Consider the following 24789-nt stretch of genomic DNA (forward strand, 5'->3'; position numbering starts at 1 on the left):
GTGATTAACCAGTTATAACAAACAGGTACTAATGATCATCAACTTCATATGTAGGTTTGAAAGCAGTCATTAGCTGAAACTGCGGGAGGAACAGAAACTCTGCTACCAAGGTGAGGTTGGTGAAGACAGTTTGATGTCACAGGTCATCATGTTCAGACTGAGCACAGCAACAAGACACCAGGTGGTTCTACTGCCAGGCAAACATTTCAAAGCAGACTGGGGTTTCAGGATGTGCTGCTCAAGCTCTTTTGAAGAAGCAACATTGAGGACCGTAGACACAGTGGTCGGCTGAGGAAACTTAGTGCAGTGATAAAAGACACATTCTGCTTACTGTCCTTCGAAATCAGAGGATGTCCAGCAGCCATCAGCTCAGGACTAGCAGCATGGTAGATGGAAACAACATTGTTGAATAAGTTCTGAAGTCCATTAAAAATCATTACATTCCTTTGTCTTTGCTCTGGACAGCATAAAATGTAGCAGTGGTATACTGGCCAGCTGGTGCACCATGACAGATCTTTGTGGGCCACCACTTCTGTGGGCCAGTGAACCGTCATAAAATCCACAAAGTTTTTTAGCAACAGTGCAGCCCTGTCTGTCTCTTCACTAGCCCCGTCTGAGAACATGCTGCATTCGTGTTCCAGGATCCCACCGACCCAATCTGAGCCTAGTTTATTTACTCCAAACCAGTTGATGGAAATGTGGCTACTTTGCGTTTTCTTTTTTTGACATTTTAAAAGTTTGCTTAAAATTAATCTGACATCAGATGGAAAAACATCTCATTGATCCATTTACACACTGATAGCAGGCTGCCAATCTGTCATCAGACAGAAAACTAATCATTTACACACACTCACACAATGAAGCACAGCATCCGGAACAATATGGGGTTCAGTGTCTCGCTCGATCATCTGATTGTTGAATGACCAGCTGCAGTGTTGTCGCTTTTCATCATAAAAGCCTATTTTTTTGTAGGAACACATACAAACTTCCGGCTCTGTACAGTCTTTAATGGTAACAGGATGTGGAGACTGAATGACAAAATTGTTTGAGATGGGTAAACTCAGCAGTACCTTGACACTGCTAGGAACACATCTCTGCCATTCATTTCATTTATAGCTTAAGTATGTTGGTCAGATGGACACAGGCAACAGTTCAAATCTCTGAGTCAGGTAGTGGGACATTGCTTGGAAAAAGCAAGTCACAACAACATCCTCATTCACACATCATTCATTCATGAGGGATCTAATCTAAGCTGGAGGAGACTATTCTTTCACACACTGAAGGAGCAAGTTGGGGTTCAGTGTCTTGCCGAAGGACACTTCGACATGTTGACTCATAGCTGGGGGATGGAACCACCGACCTTCTGATTGAGGGACAACCCACTCTAGCGCTGAGCCACAGCTGCCCCACGGTTTACTCACTCAACATGGAAGTGGCTGGTGACACAAAGCCAGTGATAGTCATGGAGGTAAGATCACAAAGACAAGTGACAATGTAACAATCCAGACAAGAGCAAGCAGCAATTAATGTGAGATAATATTGTGCCACTGGTTAAAGCCACACCATAGCTTATGAAGCCCCTCCACCTCAAGTGTTAATCTTCCCCTTTCTTTTCTATATTATGAATCATATGAGAAGGAGATTTTTTGTATTGTATACATCAAATAAAGGGTTGAAGCCACATCAAAAGCTGCAGAAATTTATCTTCTGCAAACATGCTAAGTAAAAAGACCAAAACAGAATCATACAAAGGTCCATTTTGTTGGGTGTCCTGAGGCCTAAAGCTATGAAAGGTGCCTGCTGCTGGATGTCTGTCTATGTGTGAGCACTGCCGTCAATAGCCTCAAACAGTCAAAGAGAGTTTAATCTCTCTTCTCCAGACACACCTGTTTCTCATTCAGGCAGGATGTTGTGTGAAGGATGCCCTCATAGCCACAAGCTCAGAAAACCCTCAGTGGACAAAGACACAGCCACATAGGGATCACGTGCATACTTTCTCTACTAGATTTAATTCTAATGCTTTAATAATGTTTTAGCTGTTAAAACTGCTCAGAGAAGAAATGGAGAAGACAAAAGAAAGAAAGTAGTCCGCACATGCACCAAAACTGCCAATAACGGCAGAACATCACCCTGCAATATATCTAGAACAAAAAACTTGTCCCTATTTTTATACTTCATCTTGTTTAAATTGTACATATTTATCATGTGTATATCTCTGTCCACTAGTTTATTATTAATTGTTTTATTGTTAAGTTCTATTTCTGCTGCTCTTTTACTTTTGCTTAGTAGCTGCTGTAACACTGAATTTATCTGTGGTGGGACGAAAAGGAAAATCTTGTCTTATCTTATCTGGTGCTATACCAGTTTAGGGTTGACTGCTCTGTTTTTGTACTGCTTCTACTCACAAGAGGAAAACAGTTTCATTGTTTTTCATGTCAACTTATTTTCTTCCTTTTCATGACTCACGGCTCACTTACTAGCTTTTTTCCAGAGCTGTCAATAATAATCTTGGTCAATTACTTGGTCATTTACAAACCCCAAGACATAATTCACATTTGTTTCAGCATGATTTCAGCATTGTATTTCTATATCATAGCTCTCCAATACATTGTGAATATGTAGAATTCTGTATTGGTACTTGAATAACTTGTACTTGAATGAATCAAATGAATGAATAAATAAGGAAGCCAAACCCATGCAGTAAAGAAGTGACCTTACTTTTGTTGTAATGGAATTTTGGTTTATGAGAACTAGATAAATAAATAAAAGATACTTTTTTAAAGACAATAAATGGTAAATGGTCTGTATTTGTATAGAGCCTTTCTAGTCATTTTGACTACTCAAAACGCTTTAGCATCACATCCTCATTCATCCATCCACACATCATTCATTCAGGAGGAATCTAATTTGGAGGAGACTATTCTTTCATACACATTCTCACACTGAGCAAGTCGGGGTTCAGTGTCTTGCCCACGGACACTTTCAGTTGATGGATGATCCACTCTACTTTTGAGCCACAGCCGCCCTGACAATAGTGACACTAATTGTCATGCTACCTGTTTTTGGTCATTTTATTATTCATTATATTATGTGCATGCTTTGTGCCTGTTCTCTTCCTGTGTTTAGCTCAAAAACAGCATAGTAACTCTGTAATGGGATTGTAATGACTAACATCCAAAAGTAGGTGTTGCGGTGCAATTGTAAGATATTACAAAATAGTGTACTACAAATTCAGGTGTATTAGCCAACTATAGACCTTTATCCAACCTTCCCTTTCTCTCCAAGATCCTGGAGAAAGTAGCAGCCAATGAGCTGTGTAATTTTCTAAATTCTAATAGTCTATTAGAGAATTTTCAGTCAGGTTTTAGAGCGAACCATAGCACAGAGACACTGGTGAAGGTTACGAACGACCTCCTTATGGCATCAGACAGAGGACTTCTCTCTGTACTGGTCTTGTTAGATCTGAGTGCTGCATTTGATACCATTGACCATCACATCCTATTACAAGCAGCATCTTTCTTGTCTTGGCATTCACTCTCTTGATGTTGTTCAGTTTCCAGTTGATAATGTTGAAGCTGTACATCACCACAGGTATCGCTAGGGTGTTGATAGCTTAAAATCTGTTAGCCACATTGAGTTCACTTCTCAGAGCCATTCTCCCTTATTCACTCCTAGGTATTTGTATGTGCCATTTTGGGCTCTTTGATCACAGTGCCAATGTTAAAGTCTAAGGCTGCAGTTTTGGTCAGTCTACCTTTCTTGAAAGTGGCTTTGGCACACATGTTGTGATGTCTAAATTCCATCTTGATGTTGCCGCTGAAGGTCTTGGCAATGGTGAGTAAACTCTTCTGCTGGTTGTCGACCTTGGCAAATGCCTTGAGGTCGTTGATCTAGGATAGGTGGTTCTGTGATTTGTATCCCAGTTGCTGTTGCTGTGTAAGGCAACAGCTGATCGAAATCTGTCCCAATGTTATCAACCGGTCTTCATGGTGGAGATTTAAAGTGATCTTCCAGGCCTTTGTGTGCTCCGTGATGAATTTGATAATTGTTGGGTGGCTGTCCAATGACTTCCTGTTGTCAATCCATACTGTTGACAAGTTATTTTTTTCAATTTACTTACAATATGACATTATTGATGAGTAACTGGTCTTTGCATCTGTAGCTTCATTTCTTACATCCCTTGGTAACAAGCTGTGTTTGTCAAGGGTGCTGTAAGTTGTAATTTTGTACATTTTGTAACTATTCCTATACAGTTGCACTCAAAATTATTCAACCCCCATTGCAAATTAGGTGTATTGGCAAAATTGACAAACTTTCAGGTGATTTCAATGAACAAGTCAAACAAAGACAACCTCGAGTTATTAACTCCATGACAACTGACAAACCTCTGCCATGAGATGCAACTCCAGCTCCAGATAAAGCTGCTGGACTGTAAGTCAAGAAAAGTGCTTTCTCTGTAGGAGAACTCCCACATACACCTGCTCACCTGTTTGTAATTGTTCAATCAACTTGTCAGTATTTATGCCAGCCACTTTTCTTCAGTCAGTGACCAGTCTGTCAGTGTTGCTTCGTCGCTTGCTTTCCAACTTCTGTACCCTGAGGCCTGAAACTTGAAACCTGAACCTGAATCTTTGCCTGCCATTTTGCATGACATAATTTTTCCATTAAAACCACTGACCTATCCCTGCCTACCTAGTTGCCAGCATTTGGGTCTTTCCCCTTGTGCCTGCTACACACCCCTTCACAGACATTTGTTTATTTAGGCAGATTCTTTTTTCAGAAGTACAAGACATGAAAATAGATGTGTTATGTATTTTATTATTATGAATCGTTGAGTCTCTCTCTTAATTAAACAGTTTGGTCTAGACCTGCTCTTTATGGAAAGCGTCTTGAGATAACACTGTTATGAATTGGCGCTCTATAAATAAAGAGTGATTGATTGATTGATATTTCATGCTACCATAGTCAAATACATCCCAGGGGCCAGAGTGGGAGACATTGAATCAAAATTTGAAACTGCTGGCTAAAGATAAACGTAGATTTGGTAAGAATTTGATTCATGTCGACGGGAATGACATCCGATTACGCCAATCGGAGGTCACTAAAATCAATGCGGAGTCTGTGTGCAATTTTGGTAAAACAATGTCAGACTCCATAGTTTTCTCTGGTCCCCTGCCCAACCTGACCAGTGATGATATGTAGAGCCGCATGTCATCATTCAACCGCTGGCTCAAACAATGCAAACAATGTGGGCTTCATAGAAAACTGGTCTGATTAGAAGAGACGGCATCCATCCCACTTTGGAAGGAGCAGAGCTCTTATCTAGAAATTTGGTTGATTTCATTAGTCTCAAAACTTGACAATCCAGAGCTGAGACCAGGAGGCAGAGCTGCAGTCTTACACGCTTCTCTGCTCCTCCATTAGAAGGGTCACCCACCCAACATCCCATAGAGACTGTGTCTGTCCCCCGACCATTCAAATCATTTCCATCATTAAGTCTAACAGAAGAGGAGTTCTGCAGAAAAACCTAATCAAAGTTAATACCTCCACTGGCAAAGTCCAACAGGACAGGAGAGTTGAATGTGGACTTTTAAACATCAGATCTCTGTGGTCCAATTCAATTCAATTCAATTCAATTCAATTCAATTTATTTGTATAGCCCAATATCACAACAGAGTGTCTCACAGTGCTTTACAAAGTTCACTGAAATAAACAAGTGTAAGCGAACAAACAATCTAATAAAGAGTCCAGCAGTCGATGAGGCCAATGGATCAGTCCGGTGGATCAGTCCGAGGCATCACCTGCCCTTTATGACCCTCCTTCTTCGGGAAGGAAAAACTCAAAAAACCCAGTGGGAAAAGAGAAACCTCCGGGAGCACCACAGTGAAGGAGAGATCCAGCTCCCAAGGATGGACAGGCTGTAGCCTTGGACAGACGCAGATCCATTGGCTGATGGAGAACCACATCAGCGGGACCAGGACCAGGATCCATAGGAACCAGGGAACCACATCAGCAGAACCAGGACCAGGATCCACAGGAACCAGAGAACCACATCAGCAGGACCGGGACCAGGACCCACAGGAACCAGAGAACCACATCAGCAGGGCCAGGACCAGGATCCACAGGATCAACAGGAACCTGAGAGGTGAGAAAGCACAGAAAGGCTCTGGGGAATATAGCAAGTTAGAGGCAGACATTTGGCTGACATGAGACATAACGATGGAGAGGAAGAGGAGGAGAGAGAATAGAGGAGCTCAGTGCACCATAGGAGTCCCCCGGCAGTCTAAGGAACCAGAGATACACTTTTTACTAACATTAGTGTGATTATTATTCATATATTAACTATTATCATGTTTTTCACTGTTACCATATTGCTCATTATTAGTCATATTCCTATTGTCAGTACTATAGTTCTTCCTGCCATTGCCCAATACAGGGGTGTCCAAACTTTTTTCACTGAGGGCCACATACAGAAAAACACACACAAGGGCTGGGTCACTCACTAGAAGTGAGCTATATTGCTAACTTTAATCCACTAGAGGTGATGTATATCGCCTCACCTCTAGTGGATTAAAGTTGGCAAAATCAATCAAATGTAGGTAAATTCTGCTTGATAACTGAATATGATTCAAGAAGCAGATTCAGCCTTTCCATTAGTGGGCTTTCATTTATTAGTTGTGGTACAAGCTGGTCTTTGCCTTGTAGGCTCTTGTTCAGTGTGTTAAGGTGATCAGTGAGAGCCACTAAAAATGCCAACCAGAGAGGGTCACTGAGCTCATGAAGAGGTCCTTCTCTCTTCAAAACTGGTCCATTTCTGATCTCAGGGAATAAAACCACTGCAGCACAGTGCCAGCGCACCCTCCCCCCACCAGCACCAGCACCAGCACCAGCACCAGCACCAGCATCAGCATCAGCATCAGAGAGGGAAGCTTGAAATAGTCTGTGCTAGAGCCCTGGTGCTCGAATTAACAGTATCTCTGGGAACATTCAGTACCTTTGCTATCTTTTTGTATCCTTTTCCTTGTTTGTGTAAGACAATGATCTCCTCTCTTAACTTTTTGGAGAATTCTCTTGACTTTCCCATATTTCTAACATGCAGCCAAACGTCACTGTGAACAAAAACCTAGCCAGTCCCAGTATTTGATGCATCTCAAGCACATCTGATGCAAGTAATCAAGGGCCTCATTAGTTGCTTGAGACAACACCTGATTTGAGAATGAGTGCTCTTATAAGGGATTTTATTCAGGGGGTTGAATAATTTTGAGACTGCAGAAGTCATTAAAAGTGCCAATGTTGAGTTTAATTTGGAGAAACCACCTGTAATATTAGTTGTTTTGAGCTATTTCAATTGTGCTTGTTTGAGAAATGTTGCCAATACACCTAATTTGCAATGGGGGTTGACTAATTTTGAGTGCAACTGTATGCAAGCTTCTACCTCACTTCACAACTAATTATCTAAAGGTTAGGTTTTCTGAAAAAATATTTTTTGCTTATCACAGAGAGGAAATATACTGTATATTAACATACTTTTTTATCTGATAATTATCAAGAAGCTCAGCAGTAATAGGGGGTGTTGATAAATGGTCCCTTACAGTACACATTAAGGATACAAGGTTTCCTATCCAAGAGGCTGTCTTAAGGTATCACACATATATGCTCACACACTCCCTCCAGACAGGTGCACATAAAAGCTGTGCTGTTTGTTCCTCATCAGGTATTAGGTGACAACAATGAAGCATCCGATAGCCTTGTTACTTCTTTGATGATCTCATCCTTCTGGTAACCTGCATTAGCACCAAAATACTCTTAAATTTCAGTTCAAAGCACTGATCATGCACACAGGTCCTTTTTAAAATTCTATTCTCTATTTGACGAGAGAAGGATTTTTTAAGAATTTATTGAGAGAGACTCACAATCTGTTAACAAACAATAAGAGTACCTGTATAATAAAAAGAACAACAAAGTTTGTACTTTCTGAGTTCTTAGTTTAGTGGATTAGTGGATCAGAACAGCCAAAGACAGACGCTGACTCCAATGAGATGAGTTTTGCAGTACCTATGGTGGCCCTGAGAGCTCAACCACATCAACAAAACACAAATGCAAAAGCCACAACATGAATGCAAAAGGAGCCAGGTATCATCAAATAATTCATTCATTCTATAATTCATTCAAAAAACATTTGGTTAGCATTATGTCTCAGTCTGATGAATGAAACAGGTACACACTGGAGGAGTTTCAAATCCTACCTGACTTTAAAAGTGCAGGGGACCACAGATAGATGCAGACAGATAACGACAGATCTAACCGGGGGATCTTGGATCTCACATAAACAGAAACTCATGTTTATCCTGCTGTCCCCCAAGTGGGCCCCCAATGGTTCTCAGGACCCAGGTCATAGATGGCAAAGGACAGCCGGCCACAGTTGCAGTAGAGATGCATGTCTCAGTTTCTGTCATGTTTGATTGGGTTTCTGTGAGGTTGTTGCTCACTTCCGTTGTGTTGTGGCTTTTTGAATTGCTGTAGTGGCTTTGTGTTCTCTGTTGTTGCAGTTATTGAGCTCTCAGGGCCATTGAAGATACCAGACAAAAACGTCCTTGGTGGTATCTTATCCCACTACTTTTTTTAAGTATGTTACAGGATTCAAAATGGCATCCACTGTGGAAGGGGGTACATATCTCCCACACTTTTATTGTTTCGGGTTCTGAACATTGTCCCCTTCCTGTCAGCCCACACAGTCTGGATAAGAGAGAATAGTATTCAAAGAGAATGTTTGCAGGCTCACCTTCACTTATGACTATGTGTTCAAAGCTTAATGCGGAGTACCAAGTGGTGCACCAAGCACAAAATGGACGTTCTTTGCCCCAGGTTTTACCTCGTTGGCTACACACAGGCTAGCATACCCTGTTGATGAAAGTGTCTGGGGCTGTAAGACAGGAATACCTCCATACATTATTCAGGGCTGAAAAAGTTATCCAAATTTTGTTTATCTAACATTTAATCTCTATTTCTGTTTACAGTGCTACAATTTAATATCAGTCAAAAATAAGACAGTAAAGCAGTGCTTGTTCTTCAGAAAGCAAACCTATACCTCTGCAAAAATGTTGTCCTCATAGAGGTGGAGACATTTTTGTAAAATGATGTAATAACACTGAAGAGGATGTGTTTGCCAGGTGATCTATTCCATGTCACACATGTCATAACACTACACTCGTGTTATCTTCATCTGAATAAAATGGCAGAAATTACACCATGAAAAAGACACCCATGCACTGATTTCCAATAGGATATAGTGTTAACAGGAATAATATCTTGCTTAAGAGCATTTTATAGTGATAACTGAGCATGAGGAGGCTGAAAGACATCCCTCAAACCTGTTTCTGATTGGAGAAGATGAGGATCCCCCACATGTTTGTACAGTTAAGTGTATTAAAAACGATGTTCTGAGTGCAGGAACCAGCTGATAGCAGGATTGAGAGAAAGACTAAGCATTGAAAATAAAGTTCTTCTCTGAGTCCCATCCAGTCAAAGCTGTGTGGATGAGCTCACCATCATGATGTATGTGTATGTCCATTATCCAAATCATACAGTTGCCAGACAAAGCCTCCTCTCCACCTTCATCCTGCCGAAACTTTGCCGCTAAGACCCAAGGTGTCCCCTTACAAGCCTTTCCCAGGGCTTTCTGACAATGACTTTGCTCCAACTCTCCTTGTCTCCCCTTTGATACCACTGAAAATAAATCCACTCCAGAAATGTCCAGCTCATGCCATTATTGTTACACAGAGGTGGGAGTTTTTTTTCCTTTTGCTCTCAAAATGATCTCCAATTACCCCAAAAAGCTGTGTTTGTCACATCACATCATCAAGGTGGAGGCATGGATGAGAGAGGCTGAGGAAAAAAAAAAACCTGGGGGGCATGAAAGAAGTTATTTGATCCAACAGAGCATTTGCTAATTTTTACATCTCTGAAACCGGAAATTTGAGATCGAGCCTTTATGCTTTGCTGCAGTCAAGAGTGAGAGTGACACGCAGATGTGGGAAGAGGAGATAATAGGCTGGAAACAGGAGGACAGTGCTTGAGTTGTGATTCTATTGACAGTCGGTATGACAGTAGCTATGCTTGCTGCTTGTGCCTATGAACATAGTGACAGGGGTCAGTGTGCTCCCATGGGAGCAGAGCTGTGGAAAATAGAGAACAATGCAGTGGGGGAGACAGAGCACTATAGAAATCTAATGCATCGCCAAAGGATGTTCATCGTGTGTGAGAAAGTGAGGCTGAGGAGAAGCTTCTTTCTTTATCCTGGTGACCCTTTTGTCATCTGTCTTCAAGCAGCCATACAGATTGTCAATTTTGTGTAGCCCATGTACTAATGTTGTTCAGCCAAGTAAAAGCTGAGTGAACCTTTCTTGAATGGATACTGAAATTTTTAATCAGGGGTCATAACCTGGACATAATAAAAGTCCCAGTAAGGGACAACTATACAAATGAGACTAGAACAGAACATAAAATATCTTTTTTTTTTATCCCACGAGAAAGGTTTTGGCAGACATATGTTTGTCTTCCGACTAGCGTCAATCTTGATGCTGCTAATAAAGTTCAGTAAAACTCAAATCAAGATTCAGTCTAAACAAAAGAGAAGTAAAAAGCTGCCATCTAGTGTTGTAACTGAAGAAATATTAGAATATGGAAGATTTGGGAAAAAAACTTTAAATATGCAATACTTCCTAATTGAACCGTATGTGCAGTGGTTATAGCATATAACAAACAAACAGCAAGCTGCTGCCTATTACACACCGCATTCATTTGAAAAAATCCAATATTCACCTTCATTTTAGCTTTGATTTTGGCTCCATCATCTCCTGACCATGTCCTTCAGCATCCATGTTTGGTCCAACAAGACATTGTGACTAGCTGTGTTGGCTAGCAACTAGCAGCACAAGTAGCATTGTCTTTTGAGGGCATTACCCAATAATTGTTTGCTGCATTCAAATTTAATCGTAAATACTAAAACTAATGTAACTTAAGTACAGTATGCGTTGTTACTGTATTCAGAGAATAATTTATTAATTTTATTCATATGAAATAAAGCATCACACACACAGGCTCTGTCCAACATTTTTATATGAGAGTGTGAGGAGGTTGTAGTGTAAAGGGGCCACTAGCCAACGGTGCTGCAAAGGGGGAGCGACCACCCTGATACAACCACTGGCCCCCCACAGTATTTTCTTCACTTTGGAGATATATAATATAATATTTTCATTTACAAAACACACAGCAACATCTGAATAAAGCTGTATTAAACAATTGTTTTGTTCTTCATTAATGTACTCCTTCAAATAAAAGCTGTATATCTGTCTTTTTAAGAAGGTTGACAACTAGCCAATTTGAAGAACAATGACATACATACTGTGTATACAGATACACAACATATTACACTGCTCTCAAAGTGACCTGCACACTCCAATAGTGTAGTAGAACTCTTGAAATTCAGTTATGGCTTTTGGTTTTGGTTTGATGTGTCACCCTAAGATTTCTGGCAGTGCCACTAGCAGGTTTTACTAGTTTTTGTTGTTACTAGATCATTACATGACTTTTCTGTTTTTAATTTTGTATGTATATATGTATGTATGTATAAATAACGTCACTCTTTCCTCTGATAAAGGCAAACTTTATTAATTTTAGGAAAAAAGGCAAATAATGGGCGTAGTAAGCAGTCACTACTACAGGATGAATGTCACATTTGTCACAATTTTGTTAGACTGAGAGACATGAATACTTTAACAAAACAGCAACAAAAATCATATATCTAAAACAATAGAATGCGCATCACGTACAGACCTGAAATGTGTGTTGTCTTCGATGTGATTGGCTAGCACAGCCTATAAACAGTACGTAGCTTGGTATTCTAACCACACTGAAGCCTGAGTCTCGTCCTACTTCATGATATATGCAGTGTTGGAATAACCTACACGTCTAAAAATAACTATGTACACTGCAGCTATAACCAGACATCAAGTACATTTAAACATTTTGCACATAGAATTAAAGAGATGTACAACTTGTGAGAATGATAAGATAAAATAGACACAATACGATACAATACGATGCGATGCTATGCGATGCGATACGATACGATAGTAGGATAAGAATTTTATTTTTCCCCAAAGGAATAGTATGAAAGTAGAAAAGTGTGTAAATATGTACAGTGGCAACTGTTGCTGATTATGATTATGACAGATCTTGCTTGACCTTTATTAAAACCAATGAAGTTATTGTTCACTGTTTCCTAACCTACAGGTCAGACACCACCCTGGGGTCACATGGGCACAGATAATTCAAGGTTCCCTTCATGTAAAAATGTGGATTTGAGGCCCATGATGGCCTGGTGCAGCTGTCCGACTTCACTGGACTAGGCCACCTTAGTATTTGTGGTGTGCAGTGCAATCATTAACAATGTTAGCATGTTTCTGTTAACATCAGCAAAATAATGAACAGAGAGAATGCTATCACCAAGGCAATCTAATGGTCAAGAAATGTCAGTTCCATAAGATTTACGCCAAACATGGATAACTTCCAAAGCCCATTACTAACTTAATTCACTACAGGAGATGCAAACAATTATGTCCATATTGGATGTTTCTGCACCTAACAAATTATGTATAAGCCAAATCCAGGAAGAAGTGTGCTATATATATAGTGAGGCACAAAGTTAAGGGAGTGGAGATTAATACCCCTAATTTTTGCATTTGCCATTGTGTAAAGTTACATGGAGCACTGTATCATATCACTGATTATCTAAAACTACATGGCTTGGTGTGAAACATATAAACAAGGTGTAAGCTGCTGACATGGTTTCTGTTCGGCCACACCTCTCCATGTGTAATTTTTGTGAGGATTCACAAAAAGAGATGACTCAACATCACTCAGGACCCTTGGCCTCAGTCCTGGGTGCAGGGAGGTCCCTCAGCAGAGGTAGAGGGACAGGCCAACAACTCAGCAGGACAGCCTCCAGCAGCAGCCACCTTCTCTTCTGCCCGCAGACACAGCTCCTGTAGGAAGTTGGCTGTCTCCATCACCAGGTCGCTTTCATCAGCTAACAGGAACCAGAGATGCACAGAGTAATGAAGAGCTGAACCATGAAGTACTTTAGAAGGGATCAGTAAAATCTCAGAAACTTAAACTGACTGATGAAGAGAGGGTAAAACAGGGCTGATAAGATCCAATCTTCTAGTATTAAGGTAAAAGCCAAGCAGCTGCATTTTGTATTAGCTGAAGGCGTAAGATTGTTTTTTGGTTTAAATCCTGAATACTAGTTACAATCTAGCATAGAGGAAATAAAAGCATGGATGACCTTCTGGCTGAGAGAGAAAAGACCTGATTTTTGTGATGCTCCGCAAGTGATAAAAACAAGATTGAACAACTTTTGTAATTTGTTTATCAAATGAAAGGTCACTACCAATTAGCACACCCAGGTTTCTGGCAGGTTTAATGCTGGTGAACAGGGAGCCAAGGTTTTTTAGTAAGACAGGTCCTTAGGTAGGACCAAAAAGAAAAATTTCAGATTTTATTTCATTTATTTCATCAAGCACTTTATTTCTGACAGACAAAATAAAAGATTATTAAGATTGGCTACTTCACTGGTTTTTAGTGGGACATACATTTGTATGTCATTCTCATAATAATGATAATGAATTTAATATTATATTTAAGCATTATATGTCCCTGTGGTAGCATGCACAGAGAATAACAGAGGGCCAAGGAAGAAGCCTTGGGAAATACCATGGCATTAGGCAAAAGGTCGAGAATAACCTTTCAACATATTGTAATTCAAGTGGTATAAGAGAAAATGAGACTTCCGCACCTTCTCTTGGCTCTCTTTTAGACTTTAAAAAAAATGTAGCCTGTGGCGGTACACTTTGGCCAATCATGGCTCAGCAGGAGAATGGTTTCACCGTGTTTTTTGTCACTTTTGATTGAAATCAAATTCATGGAATCCAGGCCTTGCTGCTTCAGAAGACTAAGTGGATACTAGACCTTGCAATTCTAACACACAACAATGGGGAAATGGAACATTTGAACTGCGGACTGCTGGGCAAAGGTTAGACGGTCTCTGACAGGATCAGTGCTGGAAACACATTTAAAGACAAGATGCACTGTCCAGAGTTTTACACCTACCAGCAGCAATGGATTAACATTTATCTCAGTGGTTTAATCCGCGCATATATTGTTGCCATACTGTCACAGTAAAACACAGGTATAAGTTGTGCACCTTTAAGCTCTTTCAACCTTGGAGTGTCCTTCTCCAGGTCGGCATCCTGCTCCTGCAGAGACCTGCACATCTTTTTATGGGTGAACCAGTGAAGCTTCTGGCATGTCAAGCTGCAGTAAGTCACCTTAAAGACAAATAAAAGAGAACATGACCTGGAGGTAGTTCAACATGGAGATTTTTGATGACATGACTGAAATATATCACAGATGGTGACTTACTGCTTTACAAAGGGAGCACCTCTTGTCTGCTCCCCTCTCTCCACATGTAGCACAGTAGTCAGCATCTGCAAACGCCATCTGACCTGTTAGGGCCTGGGTCAACACTGAGAACGCTGTTGGCTCGTTGCCCTGGAAACAGGATACAGTCATATATTAAGTTTGTATCAACAACAGTGATTAAAAAGCATCTGCTACTAATAACAACAGTTCTTACACTATTCTTCCTCAATGATGCTTAAACTACAAAGACGTTTAGCTAAGAAGCATATTTTATGCACTACTTGATTTATCTGCTTTACTTACAATCTCTACTGGTGCAATGCTCCTCACCAGCTGCTGAAGGAGTGTGGCCTCGCAATAAGGAAACTTCCTGATGCAGTCCCGAATGAACTTCTCCTGATACTGTGGGAAGCCATCGCTGTCTCTCCCCCGCAGCAGGCTGGGACCCAACAGCATTGAAGCAGGAAAACAAAAAATGAGACACCATTTATTATGACTATTACTCAAATGTATATTTTCATTTTATTACATGGCTTTGTTGAATACTGGATTCCGATTGCAGCATTCCGCAGGCTGTTATTTCTGTATTGCAGGCCGTTGCTATGTATGCAGTTCTGTTAACGGAAGCAATAATGATTTTTAAATAAATGAAATAATTTCTGACAAACTATTGATTATTTAGTGCAAAGCTGTGTAATAAGTGTGATAATGTACAACAAGTCGTCATTATTACAAATAATGACCGGTTCGCTTTACATTATCCATTATTTTGACTATGCATTTTCCTGTAGCACAACTAAATTGTCATTGTGTACTGTATATACTGTATTGTACCAAGTGGTTGTATTATAAAAATATTTATTCAGGTCCAGTAGAATGCTCCAACTAATCATCTTCTCTGACTAAAACTCAGACACAGACATGACACACTGATTTTAAGAGAAAGTGTGTCTTAAAGTTTTCAAGAATATCATTATCTGATATTGTTACCATTATTAAATCTGTCTGATGTCCACTGCATATAACTCAGAGAATCATTATGTTTTTAAAGCGGTGCTGCATGCTTAAACATGTTTTTTCATGAGCCGTAAACTTATGAAACACATCAGTGCTGATGTTAATATTTCTTACCACATTTACAAAAATCTGTATTTCATGGGTTTAAAATGGCTCAACAAGCCATCTACTGTTTTAAATCAGCCCCGGCCAAAGCTAGTGGTGGGCCCACCTCCCCCAACTCTCATTAAGTTGACAGATGATGCCTTACCCATTCCCTTCCTCCTTCAGAGTGGAAAAAAGAGGTGAAGAAGTGAACACTGAGACACAGAGTTCCCTATATAAATATATAAATCCTTATTTAATCCTTATTATAAAACTATTTCAAATATCACTTGCTACTGGAATTATTTAGGATTTCATTTAGATGATATCTTAATCAAACACTGTAAAGTGTGAGAATTTTTAAAAAGAATTGACAGTGTTGTAGATATAGGTATATCCTCAATTCTTTCATTTCAAATCCATTGTGGTGGCGTGCAGTGTCAGTATTAAAAAAATGGGTCACTGTCCAAATATATGTGGAGCTACCTGTATATTCAGGGGACAGGCTCATTCCAGAGGGCTCACCTCTTGACAAGTGCATCCAGCTTGTCATCTTGTTTCTGTAGGAAGGCCAGGCATTTCTGCAGCACACAGCTGATGTAGTGCATCTTCATGGCCAGGACTTCATTCATGTCTTGTTGCTTCACACACTGCTCACACAGCAGGTCCATCACCTGATAACACTTCTCCAGAGCCATCACATCCACCAGCACAGGGTTCTCCTTCACCAGCATGACTATCTGACAGATTGGAGAGCTGGTTAGACAAACATTTCTTGGCAGAGCTTTTCTGAGGGCAGAAATAATGTGTGACTGAGTGACTCAGGGAGGAAAGAGTACATACAGTATATCCACAAGTTATTCCATCTCAGACTGTAAGAGACACTATGTCACCATTGAGAGAAACCAGAAAATACTCCCTCTGCCCCGTAAATATCAACTTAAAGAATGCAAAAATAGATATAGAATCGGCAACACGTCCTCCAAATGGCATATATGAACATATGAACAAGGCCTTCTATAGGATGGATGGAGACTAGCCACAAGCAAGCAAATAACTTCTGTTACAAATGTAATTTAAGGCTGCGAAACGGTCATTTTACAGTTAGGTTTATGCACCAATAGGGTAAAATAAGTGCATACAGTATACCCATGACAGGTTGCCACAACAAAATATCATTCACACACACTCAGATTCAGAAGCGCAGCTTGAGGTTCACAATTTGGGGTTCAGTGTGTTGTTGCTCTAAGTCTGAGCCACAGTCACCCAAGATTGATAAACACACACCAAAGTGGTGGAAGATTATAACCGTGCCGTTAGTATGGCTAAAAAAATCAGTGGGTCAGCAAAGTCATTCTGATTAATAATCTGGGGACTATGAATGTCTATAGAAAATAGTAGAATGCTGTTGAATGCATTAACCGTTATGTCCCTTATGTCCCTGATCTCTATATGCTTAGAAACACGTCAAAGGTTTAGGAGCAAAATGCGTTTGCTTCATTGTAATATCATGTCCTACACACACCGCTGTCTTCAGTACACACTCTTCAACTATCATATCTAACCATGCAAGTGCTACCAAATATATTTGAGTGACTCCCACTCAGATATATTTAGATTTAAGATGACACAGTGGTGTCTGTTGACTGAAACAGAGCCAACACTGATCACGTGGACGTTGATGGAATTCAAAGGGAACTGGGCTGTCTGGGCTTCTGTCAGTCTTCAGGACTCACATATTACCAACACATGATGATCATGAACATGAATGCTTGTGCTGTTCAAGGACAGTCATTATTGCTGTTGATCAACACAGCACAAAAAAAGAATTGGACTCCCCCTACCCCCTACCACCCCCCACTCCACTACTACAATTTTGAAGTATCATCACCAAGGACTGATGTGCAATAACTGCATATGCATTTTTTATTTCATTCTTTTTCACAGCACCTGATTTAACATATTGTACCTATTTAACAGTTAATTAACAGTTATTTAATTGTGTGTGTATGTAAGTGTGTGTTTGAAACAGAGCAAATACAAACCACAACCGTTTTTTCTTTTATGAGAGACAGAAAGTTTCGTTTTATGTGACCAGGCAAAGAAAATAAAGGCACTGATCCATTCATTCATCAGAAAAATACTAGTAATCAAGTAATGGTAAATGACCTTTTAAAGCACTTTAACACTACATTCACCCGTTCATACACTGATGAGTTTGCAAACCCTGCCGTCAGAAAAGGAACTAATCATTTACACACCCACATAACAACAGTGTGCTTCTGGAGCAATCTGAGGTTCAGTCAATGTTTTGACTGTACAATGAGTTTTCTCTTTATATGTATGGGTATATATCTATGTACAGTTTGTATGTATACAAAATATTTATTAATTCCTTTAATCTAATTAGATTAAAGGAATTAGATTAGGGTCATTGATCATTATTCAATATTCAGATTATTATTATCATTGTTGTTACAGTGGCTGTTATGATTTTAGTATTTAGTGTTACTAGCAAAGGTATTTTTACTTGTAGGCTATTATCATAGCAGTGCAAGTGTATGTGCAAACACAGCTACAACACTAAAATTGTCTTTATTAACTTTTGTTATTGTATTTTATTAATAAGAATTGTTTTATATACAGGGTTCACAAAAAGTTAGGGATATTCGACTTTCAGGTGAAATTTATGGAAAATGTAAAAAGTGAATGCTACAGTGATATTATATCATGAAAGTAGGACATTTAAGTATCAGCATGCAATGGTAGTTTCTTCATCTTAAACAATTTATTGAAAGAAAATCTACCAACAGTGGAGGGTAAACGAGGGTAAACGTAAGATTGGGATGTGGCCAAAGGACGTCCACTCCTCTCCTTTCTGTGACTCTTCCAGTCTCTGTATCACTGTTGTAACATGCTGATGACACTCTGTGACCCTCTAAGCTCAGTGGACACTTCTGTCTGAGGACTTCCTGTTTGAAGCCTCCAGTTTTGAGGTGCTGCTGATCAATTGTTAGGTGTCGTCTTGGTCTCATGATGTCAGAATGTGAACAGCACGATGAGGAGGACTGTTTAAATACCAATTCTAACTGAACCAGGAAATGTATTGGTGGTGGTTCATCCTGAAATTTCACCTGAAAGCCGAATATCCCTAACTTTTTGTGAGTAGTGTAATTCTTTGTGTCTGTCTGTCTGCCTCATTTATTTATTCGAATGATGACAGTACTGATGATGGTGGACGTACACATGACAGTGATAGTTACTGACATTATCGTTGTTATCATTATATTATTACTGTAATTTCTAATATTGTTATTATCATTGCAACTGTTAAAATATTTAAATGGATAGACTACTTGTCCTGTTTTCATTTGTAGCTTTGCAGGAAGTGTTTGTCTTCCTGTTACCCCTATTGTTCTACTTTGTGTTCACTTTGTTAGATAAGTGCGGTCTTCTCAATTCAATTTAGTTTATGTTAAGTATGGTGTATTCAGTATTGTGACGAACCCTCCCACTCCTGCTTTTTGTGCTATGCTCTATTTTGTAGATCCTGGGAGTCAGGCTGGTAGGTGGAGCTGGGAGGCTGGTCAGTCTACCTGCCTAACTGGGCGGCGACCTACAGAAAGGCATATAGCCCTCCCCTTCTGGGAGTCTCTCTCTCTCTCTGCTGGGCCTGCAGCATCCCCACCTTTTTCCTTTGTTTGGTTTGTTGCACCATTCAAGATGCATCACACCACATCCTCACTCATCCACACATACTTACATGACTGATCCTCTTATATGAACACATTTCATTGAGGACTTGTTTAGATTATTTATTTTAGTTGAATACAATAACTTTTTGCTGCTTAATCTGTGTGAGGCCTCCCTCTTTGTTGCCATTTCTGAGCCAGATGGTAACAAATGGGGGCTCGTCCGCGATTGTTAGTGCTTGGAAACTGGTAAATGTATTTTTCATTTGAGGGAGTGTTTCACATAGAAGTTGGATTGCTCTGGAATTTGTAGAAGTTGATTTTAACTGTTCAGCATTTTGTTATCCAGTAAATGGGTTCTTCAGACATTGTGGCCTGGCTATAAAAATACTAGTTTTCCTGATTTAAGCTCTGTTGAGCTGACTTTTTATGAATCCAGAATTTTGGAGCTTTGTTTTTAAACTCCACCTGTGAAGCCTCATGTCTGTCACCTTGGGCCCTCACAAACCCTCATAAAAAACTACCAAGAGCCTCACAACCAAGAACAAGCACTTGTGTGTCAGACTAATCCAACAACAATCAGTTTCTTACAGATAAGATTTCACCCTTACATGGATGTAAGCAAGAAGAGAAATGTATTTCTAAATGCACATGCTAGTGAGGAAGTGAGCATGTTTCAGCTCATTAGTAGGCCTCACCTTGACCGGGTTGAGGTTAGTGGTCATGATAATCTTGTGCAGGGGGGCTGCTAGCCTGGGGGGCAGCTTAGGCTCCCTCTCCAGCCCCAGTGGTCTGGTGTAGTACTCCAGCCTTGCCAGCGAGAAGAAGTTGTTGATCACTGTTACACAGTCGTGCTGACCTGGAAAGAGAATGTCCAGGTTAACATGTACAAACCCTCACCATCACCAGTTAAACAGCAGTACAGTCTTTGCCTGTCTCACCTACAAACGCTGCCATCTGAGCAGCAGTGCGACCCACAGAATTCACCAGGTCTATCTCAGCTCCTGCATCCAGCATCATAGAGGTGATGTCTGTGTTTCCTGAAGGGGACAGAACCAATGGGTTAATCTAAATGAAGGTTAGAGTTGGTCCTTTTAGCCCAGATTTAAACCTCACAATGGCACACATAGTTATACCTGACAGGCCAGCAAACATGAGAGCAGTGTAGCCATATTCATGCTGGTTGCAGTTGACATCAGCCCCATGCTGCAGCAGCAGACGACACATATCTGCCTTGCCCTTATAGGCTGCGTGCATTAATGGAGTCATGCCGTACTTAGGAAACAAAGGGCAGAGACAACATCATATGAGTTAGTTTGCATGTATGCTGATGGAAGCACTTTTCACATTAGACATACATCATTTGATCCATTGTTCACATACAAAAATGATTAATGAAGCTTCAAACTCAGACCTAACTAAATGTGCATAAGTTCCATCAGCACAATGCACTGTGTGTGTGTGTGTGTGTGTGTGTGTGTGTATATACGATATATATTTCATTTTTATCATTATTATTACTGATGTATTAACATCTAAGGAGCATTCTATCATTGGCTAGGTAGCTGATCATGGTGAAGTTAATAATAGTTACTTTACATACTGTTTGTGTTTGTTTTGACTTGTCCTTAGGGATGGGGAGGCTGGTTTTACTACCAGGTGGTTATCTGATGTCTTGTTGTAAACTGTCAAAACTCAATCGCTTTTGTATAAAAATATAAAATAGAAACTAAAAATAACATTTTCTACACTAATCATGTTTTGTGTTCCTAACCTGTGGCTGTTAGATACATGCTGTATATATGTAGTATAAATGGCTTTAAAATGATGCACTCAAGTGAAATCCAAACATCTTAATGACAGACCTGTATACCGGAGCTCACAGTGGTCACCTGTGCTAGTCTGTCCTCATAGTCTGCTCTCTAACCTCTACTGCTGCCCCAATCATGTCAGAAGCACCAAGTTCAAAGTGACCAGTCCAAAGCGTTTCGTTTGCTGTAGCCTGATCTCAGAGTTCCCACATTCTATAAGATTAGATCACTTTTTTTCACTGACACAATTTAAATGTGGTTTCTAATACAATGCATCATCTGTCACTCCTTAAAATGTTCAACATTATTTATCTTTATCACCAGCATTCCTTGTTATCTTATTTAAACCTCTTAGATATAGCAGTGACAGTTTTTCAGTAGTGTGCAAAATTGGTTCTAAGTTGAATTCAATTCTTTTATTTCACTGGATCTGAAGAATACTGAAACCTGACTGGGCAACAACAGCAACTCTTCCAATAACATAAAATTGCAGGCAAAAGAGAATTATATATGTATGTATCAGACACAGAAAAGAGATGTGAGTGAAGGTGACTGTGAGATGTGAGGCTCTCTCACCACACCTGATTCTGACGGACAGGCAGTCTGAAGGAGGCTCGGGCTGCATGTAGTGGCGTGATGCTATTATCAAACACCTTCGAGGGCTGTGTGTGCCTCTCAAGAGTCGTCTCCATATGTCACCATCACAATGGATCACATATGTTACAGTGACACAAGTGTTGACTTGTGGGTGGTGGAAGTGGTAGCTGGGGGGGGGGGGGGGGGGGGGGGGGGGGGGTTCATACACTTTGGCAGCATGAACCTCCAGTGTGTTATACACAGTGTGCAAGTTAATCATTTTTTTTCTTTTTCTCCAAGAGATGGTGCTCTCAAAAATCATATACAAAAACTAAATGAGATTTTAACCTACAGCACGACTCTTGTATCATCAGGTTAGAATGAGCTCTACTGACTTTTGGGTGGACTGTCCCTTGTGGAGATCAGTGTGAGTATATTAATACAGAAATCTTAAACCTAAATACCTCAAGAAAAAAAAATCTACTTATTGAATTTTGAAAGTTCCAGAAAATACTACTACTGCCATGCAAATCTCCTTCTATTTTCATACCTCATCCAAACAATTGACTCGTACTTCTTTGCTAGCAAGCAGCTGGGCAGCCTCCTGAGCATCACCTGCAGACCAAGAGCATCACTGTGAAAGTGCAACTAATGCAGAGGTTTGAGGTTTGGACATTAGAACAGGAAAAAGCAGCAGTAGAGGTCAGATTGCGCAAATGATGGTTTATTTGTAGTTTGAGTTGTGGCTGGAGCTGGATGAAGTATTTCATGAAAACAAACAATATAACAAGTCAGAAAACGTATATCATAAGCATGGTAGATTTTGGTTGAAAAAAATGTCATGGATCTGCAACTTAGGAATCATTTCCTGTCAAAACTGTAATGTGGTATCAATTAAAAGGAGCATGTTTTATACATGACAAAAAAAAAGCACAATTTAAACCCCCAAAAAATCAGTTAATTTATAATTCATTAATTATTGGATACTTTATTCTGTGTATGTTGAACTGTATGCTGCATGTAAACATAAAGTAGTGTGCATGTGCACTAAAAAAAACAACTCTAGGGTTACATTGAAATTGCTGTGGTTAGCTGGAGGTATTTCGCTGTGTGTAATATCAACAGTGTATATTTTCCTACAATAAGTGCCTTTTAATACGGGCCTGTCTACACATCTGAAATAAACTACAGCCTCCTTTTGTTTCTCATTAATTGCTGATGCATTGAAGACACACAAGAATGACACCCCAGCAATAAAAGCACATGGTAAATACTGATTTGAAAACAGTGCAGTGTCAATGTTTGGACAATTTGATGCGCAATAAAATGAACTTAAACCGAAATGCAAACTAATAAAGTGCTTATAGTAAGAGAGAAAATGCCTGAAGGATGATCACACATCAAATCCAGCAGATCCACTCACCAGCAGCAATGACCTGCAGGATCTTCCTCTCGGACGCTGACAGATCTCCCTTCTGAGGCGCGGCCATCCTCTCTGCTCCTCTCTGCTCTGGCTGACAGTCGCAGTCTGCAGGTGGACCGATGAACTCCTCCAGACCACCAGCGCTCCTGACAGCTGGGCCATCCCTGGACCATACCACTATACCACACATAGGGGGGGGGGCTACAACATCTCAAAGGAAGAGGGGTCATTCAATTTCCTCTAAATGCCGTTTGATTTAATGTTTGGAGCTGTAAAATCCCAAATATAGATGTGCATGTGATAGATGTGTCAGACCCCCCTGCGGTGAGGTGTCACGTCTCCCCCCTCCTGGGCAGTGCAGCAGACCAGAGGACCACAGGAAGCTCTGCGGCCTCCCCAGGTAGGACTCTCTGCGGGGGCAGAGAGCAGGCTACACTGACTCAGCAGTGACCCTCAGAATGCCTGCTTCACTTTCATTTTCGTCAGTTTCTCTTTCATTGCCACTGTCACACCTGTGGTGTGGGCATCAGTGATTACTGAGATACAAAGTGCACGTGTGTCATTTAACATTCATCACCCACTGCAGTCTGATTCCATCTAGATGCTCTGTGTTTGTAGAGCTCCTTTCTAGTCATTCCAACTACTCAAAGCACCTTTCCATCACATCCTCATTCACCCATCATTCATTCAGGAGGAATCTAAGCTGGAGGAGACTGTTCTTTCACACACATTCACACTGAAGCTGCTTCAGGAGCAGGAGTCAGTTTGTTGCACTTCCCAGGCACCTCTTTCTTCCCCACACTTGTAGCTCTGAGAGTTGACTCCACCCTCCTTGTCCATGGGAGGTGATGCTCTTTGTGGCTTATGCTGTTCATCTTGTAGGCAAGCATCTCTAGGATCACTGTTGCTGTTGTGTACATCACCTGATTGGTCTCAGTTATGGTCCTAGTAGGGATAGTCTGTAGCGTTGCATTCACATCTTCTAGCAGACTTTCAGAGGGTACTTTGTTGCTTATAGTCTTGATAATAGGCAGCGGGTTTACCAGGTATCCATCTCACTGATGATCTTCAATCTCAGGTCAGTCACCCTTGTGTTAATGGAATCCCTCTAGTAAGAGCTTGTTGGGACTTGGTAGCCAGTCTCGAAGTGTGGGTGATGATGATGTCCCCCCTCTGAACTGTTGTCGTGGCTTTCCTTGTTGTTTGTTGTACCTCATCAATCTTTAGTTGTGATAGCAATCCTTGTTTGTGGATGTTGGAACACTGAGCTAATGGTTGTTTCTTGCTTAGCTTAGATGGTGGGTTTCGGTGCATCCATAGATCTTACATCCTCTGGGCTTTAAGACATGCAGGTTAATTGGTGACTTTAAATTGTCCCTAGGTGTGAGTATGCTTGAATGGTTTAAGTCAAGCCTGATGGTGCCTCACATATATAAGAATGATCCCAGTCTCCCCCATAGCTTCTGGTATGAGGCCACCAACAACAGGGGGATGCACAGACTTCCTTCATCACCCACCGACAAGGCACTCCAACCTTGAAGAACTGTGCAGAACAATTACAGGACGTTTTCACAGACATATTTAACCTTTCCCTTAGTCAAGACTCCATAATGTGCCCAATCAATACCTGTGATCAATCAATCAATCAATCTTTATTTATATAGCGCCAATTCATAACAGTGTTATCTCAAGACTCTTTCCA

General features: G+C 40.5%; 2 protein-coding genes across 2 annotated transcripts in view; both read right to left on the bottom strand.

The window, feature by feature from the left end:
• The window catches only part of ssr2 (signal sequence receptor, beta), a 102636-nt gene that overhangs the window by 13908 nt on the left and 63939 nt on the right, over positions 1-24789 (bottom strand). The window lies entirely within an intron of this gene.
• On the bottom strand, positions 12936-23154 carry LOC139215864 (ankyrin repeat and MYND domain-containing protein 2-like). Its single transcript, XM_070846899.1, has 10 exons — positions 23088-23154; positions 22215-22279; positions 20414-20552; positions 20219-20317; positions 19976-20136; positions 16111-16325; positions 14788-14923; positions 14485-14613; positions 14267-14390; positions 12936-13090 (listed from the first exon to the last, which is right to left on the bottom strand). The coding sequence occupies exons 1-10, from the start codon at positions 23152-23154 to the stop codon at positions 12936-12938; spliced, it is 1290 nt and encodes a 429-aa protein (XP_070703000.1).

This window comes from Pempheris klunzingeri, chromosome 16, assembly GCF_042242105.1.
Source record: "Pempheris klunzingeri isolate RE-2024b chromosome 16, fPemKlu1.hap1, whole genome shotgun sequence".
NCBI classification, from domain to species: Eukaryota; Metazoa; Chordata; class Actinopteri; order Acropomatiformes; family Pempheridae; genus Pempheris; species Pempheris klunzingeri.